At 41.6% G+C, this 23,886-nt stretch overlaps 1 protein-coding gene across 2 annotated transcripts in view; it reads right to left on the minus strand.

Annotated features, from left to right (window-relative positions):
* Positions 1-5,019: 5,019 nt before the first annotated feature.
* Positions 5,020-23,886, minus strand: part of LOC121715465 (metal transporter CNNM4) — a 36,359-nt gene continuing 17,492 nt past the window's right edge. For both annotated transcript variants that reach the window (XM_042101239.1, XM_042101240.1), the window contains exons 2-7: positions 23,252-23,395; positions 22,982-23,119; positions 20,828-20,997; positions 13,180-13,261; positions 8,099-8,274; positions 5,020-6,981 (exon numbers count right to left, since the gene is read on the minus strand). In XM_042101239.1, the coding sequence (XP_041957173.1) occupies positions 6,772-6,981; positions 8,099-8,274; positions 13,180-13,261; positions 20,828-20,997; positions 22,982-23,119; positions 23,252-23,395 (920 nt within the window). In that variant the 3' untranslated portion in view covers positions 5,020-6,771. The remainder of the gene's footprint in view (positions 6,982-8,098; positions 8,275-13,179; positions 13,262-20,827; positions 20,998-22,981; positions 23,120-23,251; positions 23,396-23,886) is intronic.

Genomic DNA, 23,886 nt, shown 5'->3' on the forward strand with positions numbered 1-23,886 from the left:
TCTGATAGGACAATTCAGATCTATCAACAAAGTATGTGATTTGATGCCAAAAGGGGCAGGCCTCGTCTTATTTATAGGGAGGGAAAGTAATCTCATCGCCATCTAGTGGTTGCGTTCCTAGAGTTTAGCGGAGTGGATGGGATTTTTTTATATATATATATCTCGGTGCACATTGGGATCTTAATTTAATGCTGTTAGGCACTGGGGTCACCTCTATTGCTTCAAGTGGTCATAACTTATTTTTAGGATCAGTTGAATTGTTTTGAGTTTTTGTCGTAACATGGTGATATATATGGCTCTGGTGATAACGAACTACAGTTGCATGTGACGTCACAGGCTTGGGCGCTTAAAGGAGAATTCCGGTGTGATATTGACCTAAAGTGTATCGAAACATGATACCGAGTGTGAACGTATGTCTCATAGCCCATCTCGGCTTGTCCCCTGCACTCCAAAATCTGGCACTAGTTAGCCGATGCTACCAACATCTTTTTCAATAGTGGTGCTTCGGCATCGGGCTAGCCATGCAAATAAATCACTGTTTTACACCCATTTACGAGGCTCAATGTATCTCCACACTTCATTGGTAGACTTCCGAGGGCCCTGACATTTAAAACGAGACATTGAGAACTTTGAAAAAGCACTGGTAGTTTACTTACAAGACGATTTATACAGACAGTATCTTCACGAAGTTTAGCGTTTGCAGCCATCTTGAATTTAGTCACGATAAGTCGAGCAACGAGTAAGAATGAACAGCTATGATAAGGGATCAGATTCCAAAAATAATTCAGTGGAAATGCATGGATTCCAGCAACTGGAATCCATGCATTTCCACTGAATTATTTTTGGAATCTGATCCCTTATCATACCTGTTAATTCTTACTCGTTGCTCGACTTATCGTGACTAAATTCAAGATGGCTGCAAACGCTAAACTTCGTGAAGATACTGTCTGTATAAATCGTCTTGTAAGTAAACTACCAGTGCTTTTTCAAAGTTCTCAATGTCTCGTTTTAAATGTCAGGGCCCTCGGAAGTCTACCAATGAAGTGTGGAGATACATTGAGCCTCGTAAATGGGTGTAAAACAGTGATTTATTTGCATGGCTAGCCCGATGCCGAAGGACCACTATTGAAAAAGCTGTTGGTAGCATCGGCTAACTAGCGCCAGATTTTGGAGTGCAGGGGACAAGCCGAGATGGGCTATGAGACATACGTTCACACTCGGTATCATGTTTCAATACACTTTAGGTCAATATCACACCGGAATTCTCCTTTAATACGGAGTGGCAAGGCTCTCCATAGACGGGCTCTGGTCAGAGAATGTCTCTGGTAACGTCGAAGGGTAAAGTCACATGACTTCTTTTGTAGTTCCCATAGGTAGTTCCAGAGCCCGTTTTCTGGTAGTTCGTTTATGAAACAAAAGGAGCCATTTCGATTTTTTTAAATAAGGCAAAATAGGGTCTGACATTTTCACAGTGAGAAGATTATTACTGTATAGACACTGAAAAATATTTTTGGTGGATAACACCGCTGATTTGGCTTCACAATATATTTTTTTTAAATAGGTCTATGGGACTTAACATTGGAGCTGCTCTTCGATAGGAACGCAACCACTTGGGGCGCTGGTTTTCACTTTCCCTCCCTATGCTTCAAGTTATCAACTTGACAGAACACACTACTTTTCGGTTAAAAAATGGAGATAAAAAAGAGAAACATAAGCATTTCAAGTAAAGCTAAATAATATAATTTGCTTGACAATATCCAATAAGATGAAGTCAGAAGTTACAACAAACTAGCCTTTATTGACTGACAAATGCATTAGAAGGCCTATGGTAAAAATGCAATTCTTTGTTTTTTAATTTAGAAATACTAAGGCCTAGTCTACTGGTGTATGTCGTGTTGCTGGTTTCATATGGCAAAAACAAAAAAATCAAACAGAAAGAAACCTGTATAACGTAAAAACCACACACAGCAAATAGAAAGAACCAGTAATGCTTTGACCTGTAAATTTATTATTGTATTTAATGCTGTACCTAGGTTTAAAATTACACAAATAGGATGCACAAATGTTGTTGGATCCCGTCTACAAGAGGCTCAAGCAGTTGCATGACATGATGTGTGGCCCATCACAATGGTTCTGCACAAAGCAGCAGGCCTACACTAGATAGACTCAAATACATTTATTAGCATTTTCAAATAAAATGTGCCTGGTTGTCTGTGAAGTGCTGAGAGTTACTATTTCTTGATAACTTCCAGTATATCTATCTATCTATCTATCTATCTATCTAATGAGCATCTCAGCAAACATATCAAATAGATTTTTAATGTGCATACAGTAGTGATCTACTACTTCATTAAAATGTAAAACAATTTCAATTGAATAAAATTAACCTAATGACCAGTGGACTGCCTGTTAGAAAAGGGGTTGGAAATGTGAAAGTTAATGATGGAACTCTTGTTTAAAATAAATAACTGAAAGAAAAAACTTTCCAGTAGAGAAATATATCTCAGGTTTATTATTAACATCTCAATTCCAACATTTTGGTTAAGACAGTAGTTACAAAACATTATATACATATTTAAATTAAAGCGTGTGAGAAAAATGGAGGACTGTACATTTGACACCTACAAAAAAAAAAAAGACAAAAGTCACTCCACAAACTCGCCACATAAAGAATGAAAAACAATGGGGGTTTTTTTTTCACACAGTCACATTCTGTTTTCTTAGGCTAATGAACTTACATGCACATGTTCATACTGTTATGGAGTGTCAGTACAAAGAACAGGAGCGAGCTGCAGTAATGTTTCCATGGAAATAGAAAATACAATATGTTCTTTCTTCCTTGAAAATGCACACATAGACACCACAGAAGTTGGAGACAAGACAATGGAGAAACTAGACACAAAAACACATCCACAACAGAAATATTGACAAATTATGTGATAATGTTTAACCTCCTGTCTTGATAGTGTTTCAGTGAGTAGTGTCTCAATATTAAACTATTCTGGAAATAATAATAAAAAAAACGTCATATGTAAGGTTCTGTGACAGCAAGGCTACACCGGCCATGCAACTGAAGCGTTCCGTACATGGAACGTGGACCCGGTGTAGAGCCGCTGTAAGCTTCAGATTGGTTGATCCTCATTATGGCAGGGGTTCTAGGACAGAACTCCAAAACATTCCAGTCACAAACACATAAAACTGTCAGAACCAAAGATTCCAGAGCGGAGCTCTCTAGAATCTTTGGTCAGAACTATGTAAGGGATAATGGACGACACAGTGGTCTGTTCACAGAAGTTAATGCACGGTGGAGGTTGTAAAACGGCCCCAACGCGAAGCGGAGGGCCATTTAAACCTCGTAAGTGCATTTCTGTGAACAGACCACCATGGAGTCCATTATCCCGCTTATTCCACTGTTGCCACTTGCGTTGTGTTCATTTCCTGTTACAATTTAAACGTTCTAATCGCTAAAACTGTTTTGTTTGTAGAAGTAATTTCTTCCGACACATATCAACTAATTTCTCAACTTGCAGGACAAACTGCCGTTACTAGTTCTAAATAGATGGTTGCTACGAACAAGTCGTTAGTTCTATCTCTCCCGTTGTCAAGCGGGCGTATCCCAAGATTCTGATGAACTTTAGTTTTGAAACATCGCTACTTTACTTAGCTGCTGTCATTCATCTAGCTAAAAGCCACCTCCATCATATGCTACAATGTTGCCATGTTCTGAATGTCTGCATTTTACAGCTCGGATGCAACGTGACAGTTCATTTAAACTTAACGAGTTTGGCAAATAAATATACGGTGATACGGCCAAAAAAATGGATCTACTTCATAGGTGTGCAAATAACATACTGTTAATGGTCGTTGTAAATTACGTAGGACAATGGGAAATTCAACTAAGCAGTGGAATAAAGGCCAATAAATTGCACAAATTCTTTAAGAGGATCCATCAACTAAAACAAGCAAAACAGGAAAACACAAAAAAAATAAAATAATAATAATTATATATATATATATATATATATATATATATATATATATATATATATATATATATATATATATATATATATATATATATATATATAATGAGCAATTAAGGGCCCATAACTACAGGCCAGACAACTATATAGCAAGAGTACCAAAAACATTAAGGCAGAACAAAGCTCACCAACATACAAGACATTATGACTTTTCTTTTAAGCTTCTGTTTAGGTGGAATGTGTTTACAGTATTGTGAAGCCATGAATATGCTCCATTATAAAACATTCTGTAGACATCTGTATTGTTGGCTATGTAAGAGTACAATAGTGAGATACAGACCAAATATAGCGGTGCAGAAATAGAAAAACAAAAACAAAATGGTCTTACATTTGGTACAACAAAGTTTGTCAAAACTGTGGTCGACAGCATTTCTAAAAACAATTCCATACATTGCACTCACTGTAAAGCAAGAATTTAACATGAGGCAATTCTGCCAGACTTTGGTAGCAAGCCATCCTGATTCATTCCATCCTTAATAACCAGCTGTTGTACACACAATCATTTTGTTGTCTAAAACCCCTGACCCATACAAATCAAGTCTATACCTACAATTAAAATGGTTCATATTTAATCCTCCCCACACTGATTGCCCTAAAAAACTTTATTTATTTTTTTATTTTTTTAAATCAAGAACAAAAGAAGCACAAAGGAAATCAGTCTTTGTGTGTGATAGCAAAAAAGTGCTTAATTAATCCCCCTCCCACAAAGCAAGCATAGAGTTTGGATTTTAGCATGGGCCTGCTTTGTAAACCATTTTTGCCACGTCACGTTCAGGCCTATGTATGATTCGCAAACCACAGAGCACATCCTAACCTATTTATTAAAAAAAAAAAAAAAAATAAAAAAAAAAAAATATATATATATATATATATATATATATATATATATATATATATATATATATATATATATATATATATATATATATATATATACATATATATATCGCAGGAGAAAGCAGCCATCTTTGTTTGGTATTGCAGCAACAAAATGCCTGTTGATGCAGCCTGTCGGTTGAAACTAAACATAGTAATCCTCAATTGACATGGGGATGTGTTAGCAACGCATGGGGACAAGTGAGGCGTCATAAGACTGGGACTCAGAGCACGGTTATGTGACGTCTACTCATTTGATATTTTGATAACTTGTGCTGTGTCCAGTGCCAAATTGTATCAACAACGACATTCTAAGGGAATTATTTTAAGTATGCAGACCAGTAACAGCACATGTTGATACTTCATGAAAATGTTTTTATCTGTATCTGTTGCAATGACAAAAAACTTGCCGATGACTATGGGGATATTGTTGAGTGTAAAACTTAAAGATAGTGGATGCTCAACTCCATTCTAACAGGATGTCGCTGTACTGCCCATTTTTTACAAAATTACATGGAAGGATCAGGGTGTGTGTGTGTGTGTGTGTGTGTGTGTGAAATGAGACTGTCTTTGCAATTGTATGGGTATCTTAACCAGTAATCTTAATCAGTACCAGGCAGGAATGCTCAGTAGAACAGTTGCATTAACAAAGAACACAATTAAAATACAGACATATGTGCAACAACGTTACATAACGAACACAATTCTAAAAAATGTACAACCTGAATTTTATGCAAAATAAATACATCATATATCAATCATCTAAGTATTGTTTCTCATCTTGTTTGGTGTTTTTCAAGTCTGCTGGCTGGATAGCCATTTACCCATCCAAGCAACACCTTTAGGCCCTTCAGATAGTTTAAACTGAGGACAGTCAACCCCCTTCCCCGCCACCCCTTTTTATGTTGTTTACCTGAACTTTTCCCTGACTGACTGGTTACACAATTTTCTATCTCTATTCCAATGGCAGAATCCCTGCCAGTCTTTGGCAAAAAACAAGGAAATAATAATAATAATAATAATAATAATAATAATTATTAAAAAATGGACTTTGACAAGAATACTCCATTTCCACTCCAAGGTTTCAGAAACATGTTTGTACAGAAAAGCACAGGTGTCGATTAAATCAGTATTCTCAAACATGCTGACACAAACTTTGTTTCACACACACATACCATTGAAGTGAATGTGCATGAAATTAAAATCTATACGAATGGGCTATGCCAACACATGTGCATGTCAATGGAACAGACCTCTAGAAGTCTATGGTCCCAAACCTGACCTCCCACCCCTCTTGCAGCAGTGATCCCTTCTGCCCTCTCTGGTTTAAATGACTTGGCCTGCATAAGTGAATCTTTCGGTAGAAAAGTTAATAGTAAAATAAACAGCTCTCACATTAGATTTGTAGAAAAATCACTGGATTGCACAGTCTATAAAATGCACACCCCTGCAGGGTGGATGGGGGAATGCTCAATCTGACTCATTCTCAGGGACTATAATCTTTTTCGCTCCGCCTTCATCACACACACACGCACGCACACACCCATGTACAGACAATCTTTGGATCAAGCTCGTCTAGTCCTAAAATGGAAAAGTCGATGCTATAAAACCTTAATTAACACTCTCTTAAGTATACCCCCAACCATTATGCCTTTACGTCATCAGAGAAGAGTCAGAGTAATATCACAATATAACACACCCTCTCTGAGCGCGTGTGTGTGTGTGTGTGTGTGTGTATGTCCATCAGCTCCTTCAGAGACAGGATGGTAGAAGAGAGCGATGTCTGTGTGTGTGTGTGTGTGTGTGTGTGTGTGTGTGTGTGTGCGCGCGCGCATGTATGTTTGTGTGTATATCACACATTGCTGTCTGTGTGGGAGTTGTGGTTGGTCTGGTGGGTGGGCAGCAGGTTCTGGTCATTGAGGAGGGAGGTGGTCTCGTCGGCCGCCGCCTCCTGCGCCTCGGTCTGGGCTGACTCCAGCCCGACGTGGCTACTCTCTGGAGACTGCGGAGAGCTGTCCAGTCGGGACGCCATCAGCCCATTCTGGTACTGGGAGCGTGTGATCTGAGCAGGGTGACAGACATGTGCACATGAGAAACTACATGACTTGGCAACAACACACTGCATGAGCCATCAGACTAATTATAAACACGCTTCACCACTCCATGCATTCCTCAGTGATGTCACAGTTTAGATGCAAAATGCGTATGCATCTTTCTGTGTTCATCCCTCAGTGATGTCACAGTTTAAAAGCAAAATGCGTATGCATCTTTCCGTGTTTGTGTGTGTCAGTGTGTGTGTATATCTGTGAATAAATGTCTGTGTGTGTGTGTGTGTGTGGGCGCTTGCGTGAGTGTGCATCTGGGTGTGTGCATATATGTGTCTGTGTGTGTGTGTGTGTGTGTGTGTGTGTGTGATGGTAAGTGAGAATACATCAGTATATGAGTAACCCAGACATGTATCCAGCAACATGCATCCAACTCCGTCAAGCCATCTGACCCTGATGAGGCCTGTGTCTACACCAGACCACGACATTAGGGGTGGGACAAACTATCCATATGGCAATATATCGTATAACTTCCTTTTGCAAGATGTTATCAATATGCTGGCACCAAATATCAATATTTTAACTTCAACATTAAAATAATTTATTTGAAATAAAATGTATATTTTGAATGGACTCATCCACCAATTTGACTGAACAGAGTCACTACTTCATGCATCACCGTGGGGGTACTTATGAAATGAATGAGGGCAATCCTCTACACACAGTCAAATTATTTGTATATTTTTAAGAGACACTAAGCTAAAACTCTATGTACTTTGTGCACTGTTTCAAATTAGTTGTTAATTCATGAGTTACTCTACGATTCCCACTCCTACTCTACATGTCCCACCTCTGGCTATCACCTACGATACTACCTGTCTGTCTCGATCACTCACGTTGAAGTACTGCAGGTTTGAGGGCCCTGATGCAGACATCTGTCTCTAACGCAATCACCTTGGCGTACTGCAGGTCTGTGAAGACCTTGACCCAGAGGTCTGTCTCTAACACACTCACCTTGGCGTACTGCAGGTCTGTGAAGACCTTGACCCAGAGGTCTGTCTCTAACACACTCACCTTGGCGTACTGCAGGTCTGTGAAGACCTTGACCCAGAGGTCTGTCTCTAACACACTCACCTTGGCGTACTGCAGGTCTGTGAGAGCCCTGACACAGAAGTCAGGGACATACTGCGGGTTGGCAGGGCTGTTGAGCTGGCTGTTGCTACCGCTGAAGGCTAGGTTTTCGGGGCGCTCGGACAGGCTGATGGAGCCCGAGTGGTTCAGGCCACCCGTGTGAGATGGAGAGCGGAAGGCTGCAATGCAGGCAAGCAGCAAAACGTGAGTGGAACACACACAGACACACACACCAATTGTGCACAGGTATGCAAACACGCACTTGCAGACTTGCTTGCACACAGGCGCACCTACAAACACAAGCACACATTAATTTGTGCACCTGTGCACACTCTTGTGGGCATGCGTGCGCATGCACGCACACACAGGTACAGAGGTATGCTCACACACACACCACACACACAGGTATGCTCTCTCTCACACACACACACACACACACACACACACACACACACACACACACACTTCCTGTACATTAATTATGCACATACAAAATGGCTGGTATAATGATGGATATAAAGGCATAGAAAACACAAGACACACACACACACACAGAACATGACAACAAGGTGAGATTAAACAACACCATGTCTAGACACATCTGAGGTCAACAGGTCACATGTACAAAATATCAGAGATGAGAAGCAGGACTAGCACAGTGAGTGAGGCATGGAAATGCAGGAGGATGGTGCAATAAGACAGGCATGGACACACACAAACACACACACATACAAATGGACAAAATGAAACAGAGAAGGATCATGAACAAGATGAGAAAAACAGAGGAGGACTGACAGAGACACAACCACTCATGTCCTCTGTGGTTATAAAACTGATGCTCCCAACATGAACTGTGGGTCTCTCTGACAATGGTCATTTCACGGTCACTAGAGGTCCCCGTACAGATGTTTCATATTAGGGCAGTATCAATTTCATGGTGAAAACTAAACTAGTAGTGACCTGGTGCCTATGAGACACGAAAGGCAGAAAATACTGTATGCTAGCTAGGCCTGCAGTCAACTTTAACTTCAGACTGTGTATGTGGTGTATTAACATGATTGGACCATAATACAGCCTTCTAATTTGTGTGTGTATTTGTCAATACATAGAGTGCTCTAAGAAGATAAAAGCAGGTGTTTTGTACATGTGTGAAAATATGCGTGTGTCTTACTGGTTGGGCTTGTCCGCTGTGGTTCTGTGATGTCAGTGTGTGTGTGAGAGATCTAGGACAGTGTCTACATCTCGTCAGCAGCTACAGAATTGATAAATGAGTATCGGCAAATACTTTGAAGGCCATGGTTAATTAGTGTACAGATGGCCAGTGGCACTGCTCTGGGCATTGTCCATTTTCACTTTCAAACATTATCGCTGAGGTAAGAGGCACGTCCGTAAGACTAAAAAATCCTAGCTAAGGTGTCCCGAAAACAACCATAGGGACGAGGACTAGCATTTTGCATTTCTAATGAAGTTACACCACAAAGAATCTCTGTCAGCTCACTGGCTACACCTGAGCGAGTATCATTTCATTAGAGAAAACACCAACCAAATTAAGATATCCAATACATTTCATTTGCCTGATGGTGGTGAAGGTGGTGGTTAGACTAGCCTACTGTCTAACTAGCCTGAAGCAAGCCATAATGGTACAGTAGTTTTGTGGTCATCGAGGAAGTCTTGGGGTGGCTGAGACACACACACACACACACACACACACACACGCTGGGGATTTCCCAGAGGTCTCTGCCACCTGGCATCAACTTGGCAGGTTGTGAGTCACAGACAGCAAAGAGTTGCTCTCCCTCCTCCCATGACTTCCTGGACCCACGTAAAGGAGGAAACCCATACATCTGCAGACGTGGTCTGTGCATAGTGGGGACTGGGGATGACGCAAATTTCGCCATCTGCCTTGCAGAAGCTCCAGCAAATTGTGTCTGTATGACCTTGTGCGCATTGACTGTGCTGAGATGAATCCACAACAGCAGGAAAACAAAAAAGTTATATGTCTCTGTCCGCATTGTGCGAAACCATGTCTGCAAAAGTATCCTTCCACGCTAACATGCAGGCTATACCGGGCACTGAAGGATTCCGTTCGTGGAGCGTCTGCTGCAACAATTACCTTCTACTGTAATCAATGGAACTGGCTACACCAGATGTGATAGCAGCGTGTACAATCCAAAAAAAATCTTCTAAAACTATATTTTTATGTTCCGCGAACAGAATGCTTCAGTTGTGGACCCAGTGTAGCCTGGCTGTAGTGTCACCTATGCTGGCTACTGTCCACTGATGATGGGAATGTTGTGATGGTTGATTTGTGAGAGGTGACTGATTGAGTTAGAGTGGGTAAAAATGAGTGATGAGCAGTTCTGCTTAGCAAATGGAAATGGGACTGACTATATACATGACTAGAGCCATCTTCTTCCTGTTGTTAATTGATGTACTGCAAATGATTTCCCCTTCAGTGAAGAGCCCTGACCCAGCCATGACTACCTGACAACCTGCCCGGTTATTTGACTAGTCCGCCTGTCATCCACAATATATGGTCTTTACTAAGCGGTCTGATGATTTCCATTTCCATTTATTCATTCAGCTTATGCTATTATCTAAAGTGACTTACAAATGATGCATAACATTGAAACTGCAGTGCAATAGGAGACCTTAGAGTAACAGTAAGTGTTAACTTGATGATGTTAACCCTTCAGCAGGGGAGTTATGAACATTCTAACAGATATTATATATATATATAATTTATTATGTATATATTTTTTGTGTGTGTGTGATAAGTCTGTATGATCAGTAAAGTGCTAATTTTGCACACATGATAACAGCGGACTCCTTAGAACAGACTGCCTTCTGAAGATGGGAAACCACAGCACAGTCTGACTGCTCTCATAGCATCATGTACAGGCAAACCCAGGCATGGGTTTCCAAAACCAATGTATTTAACATGACCAAATGCGCCTAAAATAATCATGACCATGTACCGTGTGTCCTAACTTTAAACATTCTCCATCCAGATTGGACTTCATCAACAACAGAGTTCCATCTGCATTGGCTGGCTGAATCGGGGCTCAGAGTAAAGGATGGAACCAAACTACCTCTGCTCAAGCTGGCTACCTCTATGATTAATGCTACGCGCTGGTCCCTCCCCCTCCCCCCAAGCAAAACTCATGGTTAGGACCCCCAGACATGCCGGCGTTTACCTGGCAACCAAGAGAACAGAGCACCCTTAGAGAAGAAACGAGGACGAGGGGGGACCACTGAGTGACAGACAGAGACAGACAGATGGACAGAGAGAGAGAGAGAAAGAAAGAGGGGAAGAAGGGAGCACATCTGTGAGACTGACAGGACATAATGAGGAAAGACAGAGACAGTGAGCAGAAAGAGCGAAAGAGAATAAGTGGGAGGGTTGGGGACAAAGTACAAAAGACAATCCATAGAGGGACAGACAACAGATACAGATTTATACTAAAACAACTGTCAAGACAGACAGACAGACAGACAGACAGACAGACAAACAGGCACACAAACAGACCCACACAGGGTAGAATGACACTTTGAGTAGGTCACAAAGATGGAAGGGGGGGGGGGGGGGGGGGGGGGTGTCATGTATGTGTGATTATTACAATATGCCCACTGATCAATTGGATTACAGTAGCAATATAATCATATCAGTCCAGTTAGCAAAGCGACACCTGAATCAGACTGAGTCTACCTCAGAGTCATCCTGATCTGGGGGCAGACTGTGCTATGATGCTCATGTCATCATAAAAACAACGAACCGTTGAATCACTGTTGGCATCCGTCCACTAGGGTGGGTGGGAGGATCAACAGCACGGAGGGGAGGCACGCACACGCAGCAGTGGCGGCTGCTGGGAAGGTCGAGTAAGCTGAGGGAGGAGGGTGGGGGTGCGAGTGGGTGGGTGGGTGTAGGGGTTGATCAAGAACAGACTACATCCTTTATCATGTACCTGAGGGTGGTGCTTGGTCACCTGAGAGACAGCGAGTGAGTAAGCGAGCGAGCAAGAAGGCGAGGAAGGAAAGAGAGGAGGGGAAAAAAAGCACAGAGAGACAGAGAACTGAGAGGACGAGAGGCGAAGGACAGAAAGACACACACACACACACACACACACACACACACACAGAAAAAAGAGAGACAGAGAAGCAAAGGGCAAAACCTTCGCAAGGCGTACCCCCTAATGGCCTTGGGGACCCTTCACTGATGTGTGAGGAGAGAAAAGAGGTAAAAACAAAACATAAACGTAACATAAAAGTTATTTGTTAACTTTAAAAAAAAAAAAAACAACACTTGAGGATCAAAATCCCTGTGTCACACTTAGTCCTGGATTACGTTTTGCACCCAATTGATAAATTACTAATCAAAAAATATTTTTATCCTGATTTAATTCTCGTCAGAAATAGGACCCTGTGAGGGCTAAAGAGAGAAAAAATCTGACAATATGCTTGAGGCAATCAACACCAGTGGGTGTCATTTAGCAACAGCATCACATGAAAGGAGCTCCTAATTCATACTATTATAAACTCCTGTGCTCCACAGGAGTTATATTAGTTATATATATACAGTTACATAGTTACATTCCCAATATCTCACTTTTATTCATATGTATTGATAAATACATAATGTACATTCATGTGTATTGAGGAAACAGATGCACTTTTTGTTTAGCCATATTGAAAATCAACCTCTAGGTGGCAGCAGCGAAACAGACATGCTCCACTGCCGAAAGTAAACAGTAATGTTATAACTGGGCGAGTTGATAAGTTGATGAGCGAAGTTGATGTGTAACTGCTATATTAACCCGCTCTGATTCCTGTTGCTGTGGCCACATGAAAGAGAGGCACAAGAAGACCCTATTGTATTTTACACACTGATTCAGTCATACCATCTGACTGGCTGCAAAGTGGTTATTTTTGTCACCCACTGATCTGCTGTTTAGGGTAACTACCAAGCCTGCATGCTAATAGCGTTTATTGCTTCGACAACTGCGTTAATTCGTTTTTACTCGCCTTTGCCTTTCCTTTGCCAAACTGCCATATTATATCCATGTAAGTCGTGATGTTCCACTCACCCAAAGCCATGACTCCGTAGAAAGAGAAGGGTCCAGTCTCAAACATCATGTTCTCATTTCCTGCTTCCACTTCAACACGACCCTATGAGAGAGTGATACAGGAATGTGTCACATATGGAAGCAACCACACTCACAAACAAACAAACAAATACATACACAGTGACACTCAAAGATATTCAAATGCAACATTAGACTATCACACATAAAATGTGTGTGTGTGTGTGTTTATGTATTGGGGGGCATATTGTGAAAGATAAGGTTTAGTTTTTATCAAGATGTAACACGAAACACACGCAGACAATGTTTTACTGTAATGCTTCACCCTCACACACAAAACACCCAGTGTGTTTTTTGAGTGTTGTATTTAACTTACTCATGTGAGAGCATGGTGTGTTTGGTTTGATCTAGAGCTTAGGGGCACAAGGCCGAGGATCTGCCCAGGAATGTGAGGGGGACAGGAGCAGCTCGAACCAACTAATCCCCCTCCTCAGAGAACATCTACAAGTCACATCTTTTCTATTTGTGGGACAGTGAGAAGTGAAAGACAGATGAAAGACAGAGAAATTCTGAGAGAAAACATGCTTCAGAGAGACAGAGAGAGAGAGAGAGAGAGAGAGAGAGAGAGAGAGAGAGAGAGATCACTGCCTAGTCGACCAATGACAGACATGCCTCTTTAAGCCTGGGCGCTAATATATGTCGCCATCAGGGCATCTCAAATCCAAATACCCACGTCTCCCTCCCTACTCCCCCATTCCCCTGGGGTCTTCATACCTCTTCCCCTCCAGTTCTCCCTGTGTAGGGGGTGCAATGTTGGGGGACGGAGGGGGTATAGCTTACACAGTGAAGAATACTGCATTGTCATCATACCTCCCAGCTGTGTGGAGGGACTTACCATACCAGGGACATAGCAGATGGCACGTTTTTATGTTACTAGGGAGTGTTGGGGGGAGGGGTGAAAGGTTAAGCTTAGATTTCTGATATGTTTGAACTCCACAAGTGCCATGGACGAAAAAGGAACAAAACAAAAAAAAGTATACATTTTGTTGGCAGAAATCTACACAATGAATCACCATTATGCCATTATGCACACTAAACGACCCATGTGTATGAAAGGAGTTATATAAATAAACTTGACATGACTTGACTTGATTATAGATGTGTGCACATACAGATGAGTAACCATGTACAGAGGTAACAATATATCCTGTATGTCACTCTACCCAGGCCTTAAAAAACGTTTTTTCCACCTACAAAGCTGACTGTCCAGCTATCAGAGGATAGAATACAGATTACAAGGACAAGTTCCAAATAGAATGTTTGGGTTCCTCTACAGGACAGGTAGAGAATGTTTATTATTCCACTGGAGCACACACAGAGCAGAGACGATATAACTTGTAACAGTATATCCAGGAAAAGCTATGTATGTATCTTGAATTTCTCCTTGGGGATCAATAAAGTATCTATCTATCTATCTATCTATCTATCTATCTATCTATCTATCTATCTATCTAGTCTACCAATCCAGACTACTTTCTTTTTTTTCTTTCTTGAAGACCTCTAGTTTTCTGTAGTTTGTACTAGTTTTGTAGTGTACTTTTGTTGTACTACACCGGCCTTTATATGTGGATAGTACTATGAGGAAAACATACTGACTTTTTTAATGACGTTCTCCCAAATTCCCACACTTGTCATTCATAATTCAATAGTATTCCAGAGGTGTACAGGCACCCTGTGATGTCAGCGCTGTATTAAATGTCAGTAAAAAATCATGCACAAAAGGTCCACAAGCAAACCAACGCAGACAGCAAACGGCACCTCACCTTGAAGAGTGAAAATAAGGAGCGGAAACACACTGTGTGAAAAAGTTAAAGGCAGGGCTGGAGTAAGGGCAAAAAAAAAAAAAAAAAAAAAGGGAGCTGCACCTGATGATCCCAGTTCAACCCGTTTTTCTGGACACTTCAGCTCAGTCAGGTGGTGTCAGACAGCAGACAGTTAGTGACACTGCATGGGCTGAATGACAAGGACAGTGTCTGAGAGGCACTGATTAGATCAGTGCCTCTCATTAAAGATGGATTCTGTCTGTCATACATGCAAAGGGATGAGTGGCTACATCCTTACATAATCTACAAACACCCAAAATAAAAAAAGAAAGATTTATTCAAGATTTTTTTTTTTGTGCACAATTGGATAACACTATACGACCAATGTTTACTGACTGATTCCGGACTGACGCAATTGGATAACACTACAACTGTCATCTGTTTAGCCCGCCTCTGGCCCGCCTATATCAGATTATGGCTGCACAATTATCGCAATCGCAATTGTAATTGCAATATGAACCAGCGCAATTACCCAATCGCAAAAGCTACAAATAATCGTGCACAGATCATTTTGTCACATTTCTGACCTTTATGTTAATTTCATCCTCCTTAAATATGCCACTTCTGGTTGGTGGGTGTGCGTAGTGTGTGAGTGGCACAGAAATTCTGATTGGTGAGCTTCATAGTTGGTCGGGAGTGCTGTGCTTCTTGTGCACCAGGCGTGCTCACCAATCAGGGGTGGCACAAATTAAAAAGAGACATTTGGAATATTGAACTGAATAAATTCATTGACATTCAAAAATCATATCGCAAATCGCAATATCTGTCAGAAGAATTTCGGATTGGATTCCCAAGGTACCACCAGACCATACCAGATCACCAACTATTGTTCACATATATAGTATGTTAACTCAGGTGGCTTCCTGCAATGAAGTCTACTGGAAGTTAGCATTACATGCTAATATCACAAACATTTTACCTGCAAGCCTGTCATTATAAAAAACACACACATTAGGTGACTACAACCATGTGTATGGATGAGCACATGAAAGACTGTTCTGGAATTATTCTGGTTCGCTCAATGTATAAACACTCCAGAAACAGTCTTGAAAATGTTCACACACTGAACTCAACCTGACCCCAAGTTGGGTTCCTAGAGTTCAGTTTTAAAGAAAGCGGTTGTGGAGTGGTATGGGGTCAAGGTTCAAGTGTATTTGTCAATCATACACAGAAACACAAGAATGGAGAGAGACACTTGTGTAATGAATGTGAAAGATATACAAAGGCATTTTTGATGGTAACTTTTTTCCTTTTTCAATTCAGAATCATATCTTCTACAAAACTAAACTAATATAAAACGCTTATTTCGGCTCACTTTTGCCTTCACTGCAGCACCCCACCTCCCCAGGCCATACTTGGTCAGTCTGTCACAAAATCAGCTCTATTTCTCATCAGAGCTACTTCTAACCGTCCACTGGCCTCTACTCCGGGCGAGTGGATCTCAAAGAGGAAATGCCAACAGGTCACACTTCTTCATTTGACCAAATGGCCTGGGAAAAGAGGTGATGTATAGCTCAGACACAGTAACAGAAGGAGATGACGTCTTTCCTTAAATCACTTAAGAGGATGAGGCAGTGACTCAGCCTGGGGCTCACAGGGCAGGGCAGCCATGGTCCACTCCGGTCCTCTACTATGCACGTAATGGCTAGCTAATGTTATCGTTTGCTTATTTGTTTGTTTGTTTGTTTTTACATACCAGTATGTTGATGCAACATGTTGCCTTCCAAAAAGGGTGGGAGAAGAAGTGTGATCGTGTCACAGGACTTGGGTGTCATGGCCAATTTGGCACACATACTTTCATTATGACTACCAACACTGTCACTACCTAGTAAGGACACAAATCACTAACAAATATTTTTGGTGCCTAACCAAAAATGTAGACTTGTTATCATCCAAAAATAGACTCTGTTCAGATTTGCCCTTTAACAAGGATGACCACAATGCAGTTTTCTTAAAAATAACAGCAGTAACATACTGCCATTCACCCATTTTTTTTATTGCTGTCGTTCTCTAACCTGCTGTGATTCCTTTCCTCTTTTCACCATCAGGTCGGTCCAGGGATGCACCGAGGGCCGAGCGACTCAGTGAGCGCCAGGATGGCCATTCACTTTGGCTTCATTAAAACACTTTTGTTGCCCTGGAGACCCACTAAGCAGCCCGATTCTGGCCAAGATCTGGTCAGTATACCTGGACCGCATTTCACCCAGGCCTGTTCCAGGGTTCATGGCAATCTGCTATGCTTTTCATGTGTGTCTGTGTCCTCAACCTTTCAACCTTTGAGGCCTTTTTGTCCCATGTTGTGCCTTTTTGTCCCCTCTCCCTCATTCTCTTTAACTTGCTTTGATTCCATCTTTACATCGTTCTACCATTTTTCCTACCGCATCTTCTCTTTCCAGCTCTCCCACCCTCTCAGTTTTTTCTTCCTCGATCTCACCATCTCCCATTGCGAGAAACAAACAGAAGAGTGGGGAGGAGAAGTCCCCAAGTGAGGTCATCTCTTGTCATTATGACTGAAGAGGGCTCAACAGAGAAATGGAAACCAACAACAATGGGCCGCTTTTCCATATTTGCCCCTCCCCAGTAAAGCCTCTAAACACACACACACTTATGAACACATAAACACTAACAAACACACACACAAAACCAAACAAATAAACACACCTCATAATTAACTGAACTCCTACTACCAACTTGAATGTGACACAGTAAGAACCCCCCCCCCCACACACACACACACACACCACCAACCAACTCTAATACCTATGCATGGAACATTCTGTTCCTGGCATTTTCTCATGCTGAGCACATACCACTGCAATGATGAAGGGGGAATTGGGGTGGGCTTGTTGTGCTTAATGATAACTGGATTTGTGTCTCAGACTAATGACTGTTTAGGTGGATGCGGTGACACATCAGACCGTGGGAAGACCTCAGGGGTCTGTGGTAGCGGAGTTCAGAGTGTGGAGATGGGCTGCCTGGAAACTGGACTGACTGCAGCGCTCCGCAAATAGCCTCCGACATGAGTGTGCCATCACTTGCAACACACATCAGCATTTTTTTTTACCTGACAAGCATTCAATAAACAATGGATTTTTACTGAGCCTCATCAACAAAAATAGAACTGATGCGTAATGAACGCAGTGCCAGAGTTTGACACTGGTGTGTGGAGTTGTATTGAAAACCATGGAATCTAATGTAATCAGGTGTTGAAAGTGGAGTGCTTCACACTAATATCGTCGCCTATTTGTGGAGGCCTTGACTCTCATTAGAACAAAGAGCCCACAACTTGAATGTTTATGTCATACATACAGTACCAGTGCTGTAAATTATATCCACAAGCAAATATGCTGGCACGCAAATTTCATATGTGCACTGAAGACGTCAAAACAGCTCTTTTTAGAGCATACTATGGACCCTTTCAAGAGAGTTCCATTATCATCATCATAGTTGGCCCCACAAGACTTCCTTTTTAACATTCCATATGTTATCTTAATGCAGAGGAAGTAGATTGGGGCCCAAATAGAACTTTCAAGCATTGTTTTTGTTTTTATTGTTGAAAGGGTCTATACGCCACTTTAAACAACTCACCTATGGTGAAGCTACAGAAAAGTAAAGCTGAATAAGATCGAGGTGGCATACAGTGATGCAATGAATCCTGCTGAAGTGTCCAACTGTCCAACTTTACTGTAGCAATTTGTGACAAGTAACGTCCCCATGTTTTGTGCTGTGCTAAGGAAGTTTATGTACAGATTAATTTAACGATTAACTGAGTCAAAGAATAGAATTTGAATGGCCTTAGCCAACCTTGCACTTAGTGATAAAATATACTCTTCCTTCTTTTGGAAACACTGGAACACACATTTGTATCTGTTTTAATGACTAAGGACTTTTTATGCCTGTATGCATCTATTTGTGCTTGTATGTACACTTTATGTAATATGTTGTGTGTGCTTTCTGTCTGGACTTTGAGTCTGTAAATAAAGCTATATACACTGGGACACAGGAAAATGATTAGTGTGGCTCATCTCATAAAATGTTGTCCTTGCTATTTCTGTATATCTAAACCACACAAATCTTCCCTGTGAAGGGGGAAAAGGGTCGTCATGGTAAAATGGAAGGCCTGTAAAACTCTAGATGGCACTAATCACAATCAAACTAATCACAATCAACTGTTAAGCCGACAGCGAACATTCTTTCCTTCCAAATATGTAATAGCCAATTTCCCCATCGTCTCTGTATGTGTACTCTGCACAATGACAATAAAGTTGAATCTAATTTGCATAGGTATCATATCTCACATCTTAAAAGCAGAAGGGGTGGAATACATAGCAGGGGATCGGTTAGCTTCAGCCAGATAGCATCCCGGCTGGCTGCCACCATCTTTAAGAATGGTGTCCGACACGCGGCTAAGAGTGGAAAAAGTTGGAATGAACAGGGTGCTTGCCCTTCTCTTAAATTCAAGTTCCATTCCACAAAAATTACCTATATTTCCGTATGACTGATTGCTTTTCCTTTGAGATGTTTACTTTTTGTAGGTTTGTAAGAAGTATTTTCATTTTAACCTGACCTTTCATTGCATTGTTGTGTACCTGTGTTGCTATGAGCAAAACTTCCAGACTTTTCCAAGACTTTCAATCAAATGTCCACGTCTGGAAAACAGCAATTCAGAAGAGTCCACACATTTCCTAGATCTAAGCAAGCCAAGCCATCTTTAATGCCCATCTTTAATGCTCCCAGCCTAGCACCAACCCATGCTATTTATGAACCCCATCCACCTACTGCAGATTAGGGGGAGGGATTAACACTGGCAAATGCAGGTGATTGACCTATCCCCTTCATGCGTCTGCAAATGGGATCAATTATGGCAGAGCAGGGTTGACCCCACCATAACCCACAACGCCCCATGCTCTTCATTCTCTCCTCGGTGTCTCCAAGTGACTACCTGACTCTCCTTAGTAACGTTAGCCATAGCCTCACTATCCTATCCTATACGAAGCAAACAGATGAGCCGCTCAAAGGCCCCAAGTTTACTTTACACCACACCCCCCTCATCTTTACAAGACTAGATCTTCCACTAACAAACATACTCCCTCACTCTTCCAGGACCTCCAAGACCACCTCCTCCTCACCAGTGCCCCCTCCCTGGACCAGACCAGTCAGATCAGTCAGGCTCGTCACCTCAGCCCTCCCCACACAGAGGAGGCTGAGGATGGTGTTGACCGTGAGCTCACTGGCCTTGAGCCAGCCTTTGAAGCCATTTTTTTTTTGTGCCAAAAACAAGTGTCTCCTGAGAGCCCAATACTGGTAATGAGGGTTTTAAAACCTGTTGACTGTAATGCCTTGACTCTGCATAGACAAGAGCGAGAAGCACTGATACAGCTGAAGGACTTCCTCTCCACACCCGCCTACACTCCCTAGGATATGTTGTTAGCAACAGCGCAAAACAAACAAACACCTTATTTAAACAGATTCTAGTGCAGTGCATAGAATCACCACCGTGTGCTATCAGGCTTGGGATGGGCAGGTCCTGGTTCCATCTTTGTGCGGTAACAAATCATGTTCTACAACAGAACCAAGTCATTTTGGTTTTCAAAAAGTTTCCAAGTTTTTTGTTGAGTATATATTAAATTGCTTTGCATGAAACCTGACTGAGGTACCATGTCAAACATGCAGTATAATTTCATCTTCTTTCAAGCCTGGCTTGTTTCAACTGAGATTTTACAAAGCAACTATAAACACAAACTGCCTCATGTGAAAAGTTAGGTTACCTGCAAGATGAGGATGAAGTAGTCGACAGCTTTGCCCCTCTGGTAGATGTAGTGCTGTGGCGAGCGCTTGTCATTCTCGTTGAACTTGATCTCCTGGATCACGTCTGGGTGCTTGAGGATTCTCAGAAGAACCTTCTCCGAGATCTGGTCTGGGCTGAATAGGCCCACCTCTGAGTTTTGAAGAACGGCAAAGGGAGAAGTAAGCTTTTGGATTCTTAAATATGTTCTGTTAACATCTAGATCTCAAATGGAACAACCACTGTTAGCTCCTAAATAATCTCAGAGCTAATTTATGACGGTGTCAATCAAGAGACAAATGAGGGACAGAACACCTTTTCGCAGGTTTGTGTGTAATGGGACAGAACACCTTTCCTAAGGTATGTGAGTGATGGGACAGAACACCTTTTCGCAGGTTTGTGTGTAATGGGACAGAACACCTTTCCTAAGGTATGTGAGTGATGGGACAGAACACCTTTTCGCAGGTTTTTGTGTAATGGGACAGAACACCTTTCCTAAGGTATGTGAGTGATGGGACAGAACACCTTTTTGCAGGTATGTGTGTAATGGGACAGAACACCTTTCCTAAGGTATGTGTGTAATGGGACAGAACACCTTTCCTAAGGTATGTGTGTAATGGGACAGAACACCTTTCCGCAGGTATGTGTGTAATGGGACAGAACACCTTTCCTAAGGTATGTGTGTAATGGGACAAAACACCTTTCCACAGGTATGTGTGTAATGGGACAGAACACCTTTCCTAAGGTATGTGAGTAATGGGACAGAACACCTTTCCGCAGGTATGTGTGTAATGGGACAGAACACCTTTTCGCAGGTATGTGTGTAATGGGACAGAACACCTTTCCTAAGGTATGTGTGTAATGGGACAGAACACCTTTCCTAAGGTATGTGTGTAATGGAAATATCTACTATTTATATCTACTACTATCTACTACTTCTTTTGTTTTCAGTAAATTATTTGAAGGTTTGAAGGTAACGAAAATGTGTGTAAACTAGAATAAAAGTCCAACCCAATCTTGTCTCCTTCTTTTATTAATGTAATTAAATATGTTTTAAGAGAAGACGATCGTTTCTCCAGTATTGCAGATGCCATGTTACTTTCTATCCATCTGATTGTTCATTTCAATAACATGATGAATGGTCTGAAGTAGCTTTCAGTTCTTATCAGTTATAATCACCTCACACTTTAACACACTCTAATTGGCCATATTACTGTGTTCAATTGACCTTGCTTTTATTGCCTATGACAGGACCACTGTGTCCAATGTTCCTTATCAAAAAGTATTTTATAATAAATATTTACCAGTAGCTACATTTCATATGAGCTTGTCTGCTATGTTTGTTATTATAATACATAATAACACGCTATTCTTAGCATATGCCATGCATTCTCTACCAGAGATGCTGGTTGCCAACACCTGCCCTTAACCATGTATAAAAACAGCACTCTGGTCCTCAGGCTTAATGACTGTGTTGTTGTTTACAGTCACCTTGGCTGCATTACCGGTATCTGCTATACTTCTAACAAGCCATACGCAATCGCTGCATTGGCAGCAATGTCCTAGGGTAGCGTTGTATAAGGTTGGGTGTTGCGTGTGGTGTTTTTTTTTTTTTTTTTGCTTTGCCCTGGTATCCCTCATCACGGGAATATGGCAGTTGGACGCTACCTTTGTTTGGGTTTCTGCAGGTTTCATCAAAATCAATAAGACCTTTTAAAGACCATCATGAATAAAATTTAAGGCCAGCAAAAAATGTTAGGGTAAATCAGAAACCCAGGATTACTAGAGTTACAAAATTTTTATCAGTTACCAGTTCCACATTGATCTCATTTGTAGCTTCGTTACATCTGTACCAAAGAATTTATAGTTAACTGCTTTATCAACCGTCTCTGTCTGTACCATTAAGAGAAAAAACTACAATACCAAATAATTAGTGTTAATTTTGTCAGACAACACAACTCTACACCACGCCCCTTTTTTGGAGAAAGCAAGCACCTACCACGTGGATGCAACTCCATAGGTTTCCATTGAATCCAAGCGGTTTTTCCGCCGAAAAGGGGGCGGGAACGTGCAGCAAATTCAAAGTTCCCGGATGTGCCGGTTTAGCATATAGAGACTGAGCCCAACCCTAACGTACCTGTGGCCAGGAAGCGGTGCGCAGCCAGCAGCAGCTGGGGCGAGACCTTCACCTTGGACTCGCTCTCGTGCTTGAAGGCGGAGAAGTCCCTCTTATTCTTGTTGTTGGGGTCCACTTTTTTCCTGGTGCGGTTGTCAGCTAAAAACAGAAACACAAACACACAGTGATGTCAATCGAAAGCTACCAAGACAGTATGGTATATGGCATGCAGACAAAGCAACCCCCTATTCCCCAATAACTCCATCTTTCAAATATTTGTGGTGTACTCACTGTATTGGTCGGACTCGTCAAGGATCTCAGACTTGATGATCTCCTCAATAACGTCTTCCAGAGTGACGAGACCCAGCACCTCATAGAAGGGATCTCCCTCACCCTCGCTGTTGACCTTCTGGACGATGGCCAGGTGAGATTTACCTGCAGTGGATCACATCACACAGATCAATCACTACAGTTATTGTTACAATTGGCACCCATAGACCAATTACTCCACTAAGCCAATCAACATAATTGATGCAATTTAGATTTCTAGTTAAAGGCCTAGCTCTATTGAACAGTGAAGAGCATAAGGGCCTGTGTTTATTGTTGCTAGGTTATGGTCATTGTGAGAGAAGTGACATTGACGAGCCCAGCACTGTTCTAAAAGTTGAACAGATTTCAACTTTCAGCACTCTATAGACAAGTGCTATTTCAAGAAAAAGTCCTTGCATATTGGTCTAGAGGCATTTCTTAGTAAAAGTTGGGAACAGGACTTTTTATCATAATTAACATGTGCTGAATCCAACTAGCCCTGGCAGAATTGTGAGTTACAAGGATACAAGGATACAAGGAAGTTTATTGTCACATGCATATAGTTACTGGAAGTAAGAAATGCAGTGAAATTATGTCTGGTGTCAGCCTATTTGTGC

This window comes from Alosa sapidissima, chromosome 8 (assembly GCF_018492685.1).
Source record: "Alosa sapidissima isolate fAloSap1 chromosome 8, fAloSap1.pri, whole genome shotgun sequence".
Lineage (NCBI taxonomy): Eukaryota > Metazoa > Chordata > Actinopteri > Clupeiformes > Clupeidae > Alosa > Alosa sapidissima.